Genomic DNA, 13,245 nt, shown 5'->3' with positions numbered 1-13,245 from the left:
AGAACGCCTCCAGGCTGCCATTATGCTATGAATTTTACAGAAAATTACAGCACTGCAGGTTGAAAAGGGAAGGAAATTTTAATAAGTTTTAATTACAATGTCTTGTGTAGCATTTGTATATGCTACATTATTTTTTTCCTCATGAAAGTAGATTTACCCTTTAACACCTTCCCACCCAGCCTACAGCTGATTGACAGCCAGGCAGGACTTTCCACCTTCTGAGTGGATGTCATATGACACCACCTCAGAAGGGGCCACCAGCTGTATCCACTAGACTGATCAGTGTACCGGCTTGTGACCAATCACAGCAGAATGAGGATATTTGCCAGCACACCATGGATCGACAAGTATGTTCAAACTGATTTTATTATTGAAGCATTATCACATTACATAGCAGGTAGTACAACGTTTCGGAGTCACGCAGAACCCTTTCATCAGGCATGTAGTATCAATCACAGCAGAACACATGACAGTTGTAAATAATGGATGGCTTCTTTTATGCCATCCATTGTGTACAATTGTGTTGCTAGCTGTGATTAGTCAATGTGATCACATGGTACAGACAGGGCAATCACAGCCCACCTGTACCATGTGATTAGCTCTGGCAAATCACAGCTAATCACAGCAAAACAAACTGAATGAATAAGCTTCATTCAGTAAAATGCTTGCTTATAGCAATGAAATTCACTGCTTTAAGCAATCGTAAAAGCAAAAAAATAAAAAATAAAAACGTAAAAAAAAAATCACGATCACTTCCCCAGAGTAGTATGGTAACATTAAATTGCTCTGGTTACAGTGTGTTAAAAAAATCGTAAAACAAAAAAATGTAATAAGAACTAAAAAAAAAAAAAATGATGTACTGTCATCAGTCAGTGTCCCTGATCACTGCCACACCAGATTGATGGTGATGCTGTACTGCACTGGTGACAGTATGTAAAAAAAATAACTGTGAAACATATATTTTTTTTATTTCTTAATTTTCCCCAAAATTATGACAAAAAAATTACAACTTCTAAAAACTCACCACTTACTAAAGAGGACCTCTTACTAAATACCTTGGACAGTCTACTTTGCAAAAAGGAGTCATTGGGGGTACTTGTACTGTCCTGACATTTTTGGGCCTCAAGAAATGAAATAAACTGTCAGTACATCAGGAGTGATCAATTTTCACATATATATCATAGTTTGTGAACTCGGTTAGAATCTGTAGTTTTCTACAGATTCAATAATATACCCTGATTTTGGTTATTTTCATCAAAGTAATGTAAAAAAAAAAAAAAAAACGGCCTAAATTTATGAAGAACAATTATTTATTTGCAAAATTTGATAACAGAAACGAAAAAAAAAAAATACCACCAAAAGAAAGCTCTAGTATGGACAAAATTATTAAAATGTAGTTTGGGTACAGTGTTGCATGACCGCACAATTGAGTGCAACAGCTCTGAAAGCTGAAAATTGGCCTGGAAGGGGGTAATTATGTCCAGTATTGAAGTGGTTAAATTCTTAGGGCCCTTTCACACTGGTGCGTTTTTGCCGCGTTTTCGCGGTAAAAATAGCGCTATTAAAACGCTCCCCATGCCCCTCTCCATTGAAATTAATTAAAAACGTGGTAAAATCGCAGTAAAAACGCGGTAAAATCGCGGTGTTTTACCGCGATTTTAACGCTCCGTTTTTACAGCGGTTTTTAATTTATTTCAATGGAGGGGGCATGGGGAGTGTTTTATGGGCGTTTTAATAGCGCTATTTTTACCGCGAAAATGCGGCAAAAACACGGGAAAAACGCACCAGTGTGAAAGGGCCCTAAATCTTTGGATTTGTACATAAGCCTGTAGTTGCTTGTTTCTTTTTAAAGAATAGGGGTGCTTTAAGTAAAAGTACCCTTACCCTCTATGACCTATTCTTTCTTGTAAAACCCAACGACTTACCTCTGGAAGACAGCTACAGCTTTGTTTACATTGTCCGACCTTCAGTCCTTTTCAATGCTGGGTAGTGCCTGAGCAGCGAGTTTTCATAGACTCACCATCTAAAATGTACTTGTTACTTCTTTGCACCAATTACTAACCCTTATATAAGAAATTAAAGCATCCTGTCCAGAACTAAAAAATGATTGTTCTTATTTTTTGGCAGACGTTGGGATTTACCTTATCTACCTTTACCTTCAGATAAATACCCAAAACAGTCCAACTGCCATTTTTTTTATATTGACCACTTTTTACAGTATAAAGAAGACAAGAAGTATTTTCAATTCACAAGTGACAGTTCTCTGTAGAAGTTCTCTGATCAAATGATTAGACATCAGTGGAAAGTCTGATCCCGCAGAAACCGGGGCATTGCCAAGCCGTTCCTTCTGGTAACATTCTCTCCTTTTATCCCAGGGAGGCTGAACTGGTGGTCAACAACATGCTCAAGCTGCAAACGTCTTCTGCCTTTAGCAACAACCGGAGATGGAAACTGTCTACTTCATGCTGCTTCTTTAGGTAGGAGATGAGTAGTAATAATAATAATAATAATAAAACTAAAAAGGATTTTTTTTAATATAGCGCCGTTATAGGCAGTTTCTTAAAGCGCTTTACAAAGAGCGCTTTACGTTTACAAAGCGCTTTACATTTGTCCTAGAATTCAGTCCAATAATGAACACAATTTATTTGTGAATACTATATTATTTATTAAACAGTGATTTTAACATCCTTAAAGGGGTTGTAAAGGTTTGTTTTTTATTTTCTAAGCTAGTGCATTGTTGGTTCACTTACCTTTTGAACCATCAATGCACTAATGAACCACAGCGTCTCCCCGCAGGGATGTAGTCCCAAGGGAGGGGGTGAGCATGCTGACTAACCCCCAGCCAGAACGTCTCGGATGATGGTGGAAAGCTTACTGAGGAGGAACAAGGAGTGAGAAATTCAGACAAAGAAAAAATACATTTAGAAGGGAAATCGAAGGAAAGGGTAAGTGAAACAACAATGCACTAGCTTAAAGGAGCCTATTTTGAAAACAAACCTTTACAACCCCTTTAACTCCTATAAGGCCTCGTAAACACGACCGAGAAACTCGACAGGCGAAACACATCGTTTTGCTCGTTGAGTTTCTTGTGAAGCCGTCAAGAAACTCGACAAGCTAATTTTCTCCATTCCCGTCAAGGAAATAGAGAACGTGCTCTCTTTTTGGCTCGTCGAGTTTCTCGACAGTTTCCTCGACGAAAATGTACACACGACCGGTTTCCTCTGCAAAAAAATATCTCCCAGCAAGTTTCTTGCTGGTTTTTGCCGAGAAACTCGGTCGTGTGTACGAGGCCTTACTCTACCAACAGCTGACATGGTCACCTTACTACCATCTATAGCAAAGCCCCTAACCCTGATGAAATTGCCTGAAAATAGAATGAGTGTGGAAAGCATGAGTAATCTGCTACCCTACTAACATCCCTTCCTGACCTATAACTCTGCAAACATTGCATACTAACCTTCTACTTTACTAACAACCCATTCTAATCTGTTTGCCTTGCTAACATAGCATTTGATCTGCTTCCCTGCTAACAGCCTGACCTGCTACACTGCTAACATTCCATCCTAACCTGTTACTCTGCTGTCATCTCTTCCTGACCTGTTATCCTACTAACATCCCATCCTGCCCTGCTAACATCCCATTCTAGTCTTCTTCTCTGTTGACATCACAGTTGATCTGCTTTCTAGCTAGCATCCAATCTTGACCTACTTCTCTGCTAACATCCCATCCTGACCTGTTGTTACCTTGTTGTCATCTCGTCCTGACCTGTTGTTACCTTGTTGTCATCTCATCCTGACCTGCCAGCATCCCATTCTGACTGGCTTCCCTGCTAAAATGCCCTGATCTGTTTTCCTGCTAACATCCTATAATAACCTGCTACCCTGCTAATATCCTATTCTGATCTGCTACATTACTTGTCTAAACCCATTATATGTGCTGTGGAGACATTGTAAATGTTATTATCATGGAGCTGCAGGCACCTGTTACTCACCTGTTACTATTTACTTTACTAGCCAAATCTATAAGTTAAACATATACACTATATTACCAAATGTATTGGGACACCTGCCTTTACCCACACACATGAACTTTAATGGCATCCCAGTCTTAGTCCATACGGTTCAATATTGAATTGGCCCACCCTGTGCAGCTATAACAGCTTCAACTCATCTAGGAAGGCTGTCCACAAGGTTTAGGAGTGTGTCTATGGGAATGTTTGACCATTCTTCCAGAAGCGCATTTGTGAGGTCAGGCACTGGTGTGGACAAGAAGGTTCTATCAGGTTGGGGTCAGGTCTCTGTGCAGGCCAGTTAAGTTCCTCCACCCCAAACTCACTCATCCATGTCTTTATGGACCTTGCTTTGTGCACTGGTCCAAATCATTTGGTCTATGGGGTATTATGGTGTGGGGTTGTTTTCCAGGGGTTGGGCTTGGCCCCTTAGTTTCAGTGAAGGGAACCCCTAAGGCCCCGTACTCACGACCAAACATGTCTGCTGAAACTGGTCCGCGGACCAGTTTCAGCAGACATGTTTGGCCGTGTGTAGTCCCGAGCGGACCATTTTCGGGCGGATCGGACAGGTTTCCAGCGGACAACTGTTTCCTGGACTTGCTTTAAAATAGTCCGCTGGAAACCTGTCCGCCCGGACATGTATGGTCGTCTGTACAGACCTACCGTACATGTCCGGCCGCCCGCCATCCCTCGCATGCGTCGAATGACTTCGACGCATGCGTGGAAGCATTTTAAAGGCAGGCCGCCCACGTCGCCGCGTCATTGTCGCGGCGACACCGCGGACACGCCCCGCGTATTGTTTACGCGCGGACCTCTGTTCGATGGTGTGTACAGCCATCGAACAGAAGTCCCCGGGCAGACATGTCCGATGAAAACGGTCCGCGGACCGGTTTCATTAGACATGTCTGCTCGTGAGTACAAGGCCTAAGACGTCAGCATACCAAGACATTTTGGACAATATCATGCTCCCAACTTTGTGGGAAAAGTTTGGGGATGGCCCCTTCCTGTTCCAACTTGGCTGCACACCAGTGCACAAATCAAGGTCCATAAAGACATGGATGAGCGATTTTGGGTTGGAGGAACTTGACTGGCCTGCACTGAGTCCTGAGCTCAACCCAATTAGACACCTTTGGGATGAATTAGAGTGGAGATTGCAAGCCAGGCCTTCTTGTCCACATCAGAAATGCACTTCTGGAAGAATGGTCAAACTTTCCCATAGACACACTTCTAAACCTTGTGGACAGCCTTTCCAGAAGAGTTGAAGCTGTTATAGCTGCAAAGGGTGGGTCCAATTCAATATTGAACCCTACAGACTAAGACTGGGGTACCAATAAAGTTTATGTGGGTGTAAAGGCAGACGCCCCAGTACTTTTGGCAATATAGTGTTAGTGTGTCTATAATTAGATTTGTGTGATGCTTAAAATATACAGGGCGGGCCATTTATATGGATACACCTTAATAAAATGGGAATGGTTGGTGATATTAACTTCCTGTTTGTGGCACATTAGTATATGTGAGGGGGGAAAATTTTCAAGATGGGTGGTGACCATGGCGGCCATTTTGAAGTCAGCTATTTTGAATCCAACTTTTGTTTTTTCAATAGGAAGAGGGTCATATGACACATCAAACTTATTGGGAATTTCACAAGAAAAACAATGGTGTGCTTAGTTTTAACGTAACTTTATTCTTTCATGAGTTATTTACAAGTTTCTGACCACTTATAAAATGTGTTCAATGTGCTCTCCAGTGACATGCGGCGAGTGCTACGCTGTGGGCTCTTGCTGAATGAAGCTAGGACAGCCACTGATGATTCTTCATTAGACCCCTTTCACACTGAATACACCTATAGCGGAGCGTTAAAATCTTGGTAAAACACTGCTATTTTACCGCAATTTTAATGCTCCTCTATAGGCGTATCCAGTGTGAAAGGGGTCTAATGAAGAAACATCCGTGGCTGTCCTAGCTTCATTCAGCAAGAGCCCACAGCGTAGCACTTGCCGCATGTGACTGGAGAGCACATTGAACACATTTTATAAGTGGTCAGAAACTTGTAAATAACTCATGAAAAAATAAAGTCACGTTAAAACCAAGCACAACATTGTTTTTCTTCTGAAATTCCCAATAAGTTTGATGTGTCACATGACCCTCTTCCTATTGAAAAAACAAAAGTTGGATTCAAAATGGCCGCCATGGTCACCACCCATCTTGAAAAGTTTCCCCCCTCACATATACTAATGTGCCACAAACAGGAAGTTAATATCACCTACTATTCCAATTTTATTAAGGTGTATCCATATAAATGGCCCGCCCTGTATATTATCACATCCAAGGCATGGATTTTTGCAGATTAAAGACAATATATAGTTTGATCAGTGTGTTTTTAGATATACATTTAATATAGAGCAACTTGATGTAAATAATCTTATCACAATGGGGTGTGTTTATAAAAAGGTTGCATTTTGCTCAGTGAAAGTGCATGTACATTTAGTGTAGATCAGGCTTTTTCAACTCAGCTTATTCCAGAGGTTGCTAGGGGTTCAATGCGTAAGTAGCAATTAATGATACTCAAATAGGTTGCCACTGAAACTGATGATCTTTTTAGCTATGTGTAATATAGCGGGATTATTCCTACTGATTACAAATGTAAGGAACATTCTTCTCCTTGACCATCACACAAATGTACAGTGAGCTGTAGATGCAGGATTTTTCATTTATTAGTCTAAACCAGTGGTCTCCAAACTTTCTAAACAAAGGGTCAGTTTACTGTCCTTCAGACTTTAGGGGTGCCAGACTGTGGCCAGTGGGAGAAGAAAATGCCCCATGCCAGTGGGAGTAGACACGGTCTCAGGCTTAGTGGTTGGAGTAATTTTTTTTATAATTCTTGTGGTCAGTAGGATGTGGAATAGTACCCCTTGTTGGTATCAGTGGGGTGCCCAACTGTTAGGGTTGTTAGGAGGAATAGTGCCCCAGCGTTGGTTTCCGTTGGAGGTGTGGTGCCCATTGCTGGTATCCGTGGGAGGAATAGTGCCCCATTGTTGGTTTTAGTAGGAGGAATAGTGCCTCATTGCTGGTATCTGTGGGAGGAATGGTGCCCCATTGTTGATATCAGTGGGAAGAATAGTACCCCATGAATGTCAGTGGGAGGAATAGCGCCCCATCATTGGTGTCAATAGGAGGAATGATGCCCAACTGTGGGCGTCAGTGAAAGAAATAGAGTTTCATTGTTGGTTTCAGTGGCAGAAATAGTGCCACAAGGCCTGGATAAAAGGTAGCAAAGGGCCACATCTGCCCCGCAGGCCGCATTTTGGAGACCACTGGTTTAAACTGTTGAAAGTTGATTTCTTATTGGTTTCTTTGGTTTGTTATTTCTCACTGTGTTTTTCTGGTATTATTATATAACCAGAGGAAGATAGCTTCATTTCTGTAAACTGTTCATACTTGATACGCTGTTATTTTAACACAATTCATATTTCTTTTTTTGGTTTACAAGGTAACACTGACACGTAATACATTCAACGAAGAGGGAACAGTTAGATCCTTGCCCTTCTTGGTTTCCCCGATAGATCAGGCTTTGTAGTTATCAGCACGTTGTCTGCTTCACTGCTTGTGTCTTGTCTCTTAGGGATGTGGGGATTTCATGACCGAGACCTTGTTCTAAGGAAAGCTCTTTATACCATGATGAGAAGTGGAGCAGAGAGGGAGGCACTGAAGAGGAGATGGAGGTGGCAGCAGACACAGCAGAACAAGGAGGTATTAGTATCTGACTGTTTAACTACTGCTGCTGAGCACGTAAAGATATCTTCAAGTACCTTGTTACGATCGCTTTGCTGTCACCTGAGTTACATTCTGATACCTGTCCAGAGCAACAAACTCCCGATCTTACAATACACCCTAATTAGGCTCTGGTGGAATAGTCTGCATTTCACTTTTTCCATTGGTTTATGACCAAACACTCTAGAGTCTTCTTGAAGTACTGCCAAGGTTACCCTGAGATAACCCTCAAAACCACCATTGTTTAATGTGCTTTTATTAGAAATGCAAACAATATCACAGGTATCAAGAATGGGGTTAGGGATGAACGAACATATATAAATTAAACCGCATTCTCTTGGTATTTCCTGTAAAATAAGATGAACTGCTGCCCTCCAGCATAAAGTTAACAGGAGATTTGAATGATGACCAAAGTTATACATTGCTTTTCCACTTCTCCAAGAAGTCATTCTAAGCAGAAAAAGAATTTAGATATTTAGCAAGAGAGTGCGGTATATTAGTGTGGAAAATGGGAGCTTGGATACAATATAAATAAAAGTCATTTTTAAACTACGAAAATTTAGATTTATAGCACATGGCATGGGCGTGGCATAAGGGGTTGCATGGGTCACAATCGCAACCCTGCCCCTAGCTCCAGGGGGCCCCAGCAGCCTCCCTGTCATATTATCATATACTCCACAAAGTCCAGCTCCTGTCAGCCCTAGGGCCCCACAGCCACGCTCCAGTACTGGGCTTCTACTTTGGCTTCCACAGTCCACACCCCTCCAATCTCATTGGCTGGGCAGAAGCTGTGAGGCATTTCCCGAATGGAGAGGAGCCCGGGTGAGAACAGCCCAGGATGGGGAAGTGTCTGTGCCGCGTGCTGGCAACATGGAATGGTAACCGTGCTTAGCGAGGCAAGAGGAGTACCGTCCTATAGCCACGATGGGAACAATGTCACTGGTGAGATAAGACACCGCTCAGTGTCTTCTAGTCACCAGCTGGGATTCTCTGTACACACCACAAAAAAAGGGTACAAGATGCATTGGAAATGATAAATACAAGCATGTAATACATGAAGGTACAATCACTACTCTGTTGTATGAATCAACAACAACAGAGAAGATCCAACGCGTTTCGAGTTAAACCAACAGATATTTATTTTCTTCAGGGGTATGTGATTGAACCCAAGACAGAAATGATGTCATCAAGTATTGCTTAGACCAGGGGTCTCCAAACTATGGCCCTCCAGTTGTTCAGGAACTACAATTCCCATCATGTCTGTAAATTTCCGAGTTTTACAATGCATCATGGGACAAGTAGTTCTACAACAGCTGGAGGGCCGTAGTTTGGAGATCCCTGGCTTAGACCATCAATCATTTATGCATCCACATTAAAAACATTGGGGAAACAATGCTGCTGTCTTGGATCATTCAGTCCGGGACCTCTGAGTCAGGCACATCCAGAGGAGACACTTATGCCCAGAAAGATTTCCCACAGAGGGTGTTGGAACCCAACCCGTATAACCGGTACCCCAAAAGCGAAGAATAGTCGCTGACTGAAAGCGAAGCAGAGCACAAAGCTGCACCGGGGATCTAGGAATGGCCCCAGGACACGGAGTTGCCCAGGAGGAAGGGGGGGCACACAGCAGTGTGTGGCCCAATGTCCTGCCCTTTGTTACAAATTGCTTCCAGATGATATAAAAGGTGCAGCAGCTCAGCATGGCAATGAATCTTGGGCGATGACGTCTGTGTATAGCAGTGCACGTTCATATAATACACGTGCACTTGCACTGCTCATAACACAAATCAGAAAGTGTGGGAATAGCGGGGATAGCGCAGTGAGAGGATAACCAGTATTCTGAAAACGTAAGCACTGTTTGCTGATTCAAAAAAGGGAGTCTTTTTATATAATGTTCGATTGTTCGATTGGGACCTTTTTTTTAGTTGCAGGGTTTAGTGACACTTTAAAATCAATCGATCTTGAACACAAACTAACCTTTTAAGCTAGGTATCAATTGAAAGTAGAATGCTGCTCATGATTGCCTGAATTTGGCTCAGTCAGTCATTGTATTTAGTTTTATTGTGTTTTAATCAGTTTGAATACATTATGGAAATCATCAATGCATTGGCTGGTTAGCTTTGGTCCTTAATGAGAATCACTAATCTTCATTAGGGAACTTGGAGGTCTGCTTTATGTTGTAGGCCTCAAGTGTGGCCCTTGATATCACCAAAGGCCACACATAATATTCAATGCTTTCATTCTAGACCCTGTACCACGCTAAATGCACAAATGTTGTCTGGCTTTTGACGACTTGGTTTTCTAAGAAATTATTATATTCAGAAAAAAAAAAATCAACAGTTCTGTCTAGAGTGTCTAGCCTGAACAAAAAAAAAAGTATATGTATTGAAAATGATGTCTATTTTTTCCTTTTGTACAGTCTGGACTGGTTTACACAGAGGATGAATGGGAGAGAGAGTGGAACGAGCTTCTCAAACTAGCATCTAGTGAGCCTCGGACACACTTCAGCAAGAATGGAGGCTCTGGTGGTGGGTAAGTTTTAACTAATACATATTTGAAATAACGTTGTGTAGAACAAATTATAATTTGTAAAAAAAAAAAATCACAACACTGTATAATCTAAAACCTGAATCTTCTAATGCTATCTTGAGTGTCTAAAGTGTATTTCTCAGACTTAGGGCCAGATCCACATACATGTAGAACGGCGCAGCGTATCAGAGATACACTACGCCGCCGTACCTTACCTGGCCCATTTTCGAATCCTCAGCGATTTCGCGCCGTAAGTTACGGTGACGCAGTGTATTTCTTGCGGCGGATTTGAAACGCCACCCAGCAGGCGGGTTTCATTTAAATGAAGCGCGTCCCCGCGCCGAATGAACTGCGCATGCGTCGTCCCGAAATTTCCCGCCGTGCATTGCGCTAAATGACGTCGCTAGGACGTCATTTTTTTAACTTAGACGTGAGTTACGTCCATCCCTATTCACGGACGACTTGCGCAAAAAAAAAAAAATCAAATTTAGAGGCGGGAACGACGGCCATACTTAACATGGCAAGTCTATGTATACGCCGAAAAATACCAGCTTTAGCTGTACGCCGGAAAAAGCCGACTACAGACGACGTTAGAAAATGCGACGGCCGCGCGTACGTTCGTGGATCGTCGTAAATCGCTGATTTGCATACCCGACACGGAAAATGCCACCCAGTGGACGCCGAAGTATTGCATCTTAGATCCGAAGGCGTACGAAGACGTACACCTGTCGGATCTAACCCAGAAGCCGTCGTATCTTGTTTTGAGGATTCAAAACAACCATACGACGCAGGAAATTTGAAAATACACCGGCGTATCAGTAGATACGCCGGCGTACTTCGTCTGTGAATCTGGCCCTTAATTACCAGGAGTTGCTTGCCGTCTTCTGTTGGTCCACCCCTTCTTGTGCGGTCTATGTCACTTTCAGTCTCTCCATTGAGATAGAGAGTTTGAATTGTGGACAAGGCACCAAGAAGTCCCAGAGGCTGTTCACTGGACTGGATGGACTGAATGGTCACTGGACTGGATGGACTGAATGGTCACTGGACTGGATGGTCCCATCCCCGTTCCCGGGAGGACTTTCCTAACTTGCTTGCTTAATGGACTTCCTTCTTGCTTGCCCCTTAAATCTGGTTCCCCAGAACAAACAGTTTCTGAGTTGTCAGGGCACCCCTCTGTTGTTGGTCTTCTGACTTGACCTCTGTTGGGCAACATCTGGATGCTGCAAGATCTTCACTTCTCAAAAGCTTTGGAAACTCCCCCTGTAACCAATTGGGTGACCTATTCTGTACGCCAGGCAGCATTGAGTGTGAATATAAATATAAGAGACGCACACTCAAAACAGTATATAAAACTCCAAAACACAAATATCAAGTGCAAGATGTGTGTGCAATACAAAACAAGTCCAGTAAAAAAAAGTGCAAAAATTTAGCAAAAAGAGCAATGTGCAGATAATGCAAAATAATAACATCAATGAAGCGGCCCAGCCCTATGTGTTATTGGCTGTTGTACTGCTTGCTTGTAAAACTGAAGGCTTTCAGGTGGCAAGAAACAGGGGCTGGCTTAAAGTATAACTAAAGGCAAAACTTTTTTTTAAGTTTTGGATAGAAGGGATTAGAACACATTTTTATTGCTGTCTGTGCCTTTGGGTGGAAGGTTGCAAAGGGTTGCTGTAGAGAGCATTATTTATCATGGCAAAGCCCAGACTTAATGTAATAATAATTTTTCAGATTATTCTGAATACTGATGTAATTTGTATAAATATGTTAGTCTTTTAAGCCGGCCAGAGATGGTTTGAATCAGTCCCTGCTGAACCGGTTAAGATGTATAGGCAGGCTGTTTGTACAACCAGCCTGTCGGATTTTTAATGCAATTATTGACTGTGTTGATGGGGGAATCAAGTGTTTTTCTTTCCTGCAACCCGTGGTTGCAGAAAAGAAAAACGTTTGTTCTATGGCCGGCTTTAGTCTGATTAGAGAATTGCAAATTATGCTTGTGCTCTCATTTATAGGTGACAGATTCTCTTTATCAGCCTTCCTTACATAATCTTTATTTTGCTTTCCAAGAATTACAACCCCTGAGATGTGGGAGAGTTAATAGTAGTGGTATTTTAAATGCACAAAAGGAATGTTGGAGTAAAACTCATTTAGTAGCTATTGAATTGAGCAGATATTTTTCAATAGCATTTGCGCAAGTGTCGAGGGAAGCCTGACTGCATACAGATTAATCTGCACTGCAAATTGAAAATGAACAGCACTGCAGTAACTGCTCATCAGCTAAATGAACAATGTTTCACAGTGAATCAAGCATAATTACTTAGAATAAAAATTAGCTTTTATTACAATCATACGGGAAGACATGCCGCTTTGTGAGCAATTCTGTATGTCACTCTGTGCCACAGATAGTAGATGCCTAGATAAGCCTCTCTAGGTGTGTGTGTGTGTGTGTGTGTGTTTGATTTCAGACCTATTTTTTCATAAGGTTTGCTGAAGAATAGACTGAAGAATGATACTTGTCTTGGTCAAAATAACCAATTTAGGTAAATGCATTGTAAGCAGAACTAAATTTAAGTGTTACTAAAGTTTGATTTCTCTCATCGTCCATGGACGGACACAGCTCCTTAAATCTTGACAAGTGGGTTATATTCCCTGTTTACAGGAGAGGACTAGGCAGAAACATGTTAGATAATTAAATACATGTTACATTAACAGTTGAACAACCCCACCCAGGGGGCGGTCCCTCCAGACATAACCCTCCTCCCTGCAGTATGGAGAAGGACGTATGGCTCCCTTTGGGCCCAGCGCCCTGAGGAGAATTTTTTTTATTTTTTATTTTATTTTACTTTTTCCTAATTGATATACAGCTGTCACATGACCCAGATCTTTCCCAGCCTGTCTGCAGGAAAACTGTGGCAGGAGAAGCTTCTAGTCCTCTGCTG

The 13,245-nt window shown here is 42.1% G+C and overlaps 1 protein-coding gene across 1 annotated transcript in view; it reads left to right on the top strand.

Moving 5' to 3' along the window:
- OTUD7A (OTU deubiquitinase 7A) overlaps nucleotides 1–13,245 on the top strand; it is a 220,696-nt gene that overhangs the window by 163,004 nt on the left and 44,447 nt on the right. The window contains exons 6-8 of the mRNA XM_040342822.1: nucleotides 2,376–2,477; nucleotides 7,632–7,759; nucleotides 10,200–10,312. Of these exons, the coding sequence (XP_040198756.1) occupies nucleotides 2,376–2,477; nucleotides 7,632–7,759; nucleotides 10,200–10,312 (343 nt within the window). The remainder of the gene's footprint in view (nucleotides 1–2,375; nucleotides 2,478–7,631; nucleotides 7,760–10,199; nucleotides 10,313–13,245) is intronic.

This window comes from Rana temporaria, chromosome 3 (genome assembly GCF_905171775.1).
Source record: "Rana temporaria chromosome 3, aRanTem1.1, whole genome shotgun sequence".
Taxonomy (NCBI): Eukaryota; Metazoa; Chordata; class Amphibia; order Anura; family Ranidae; genus Rana; species Rana temporaria.
This window is presented reverse-complemented; position numbering and strand designations above follow the sequence as displayed.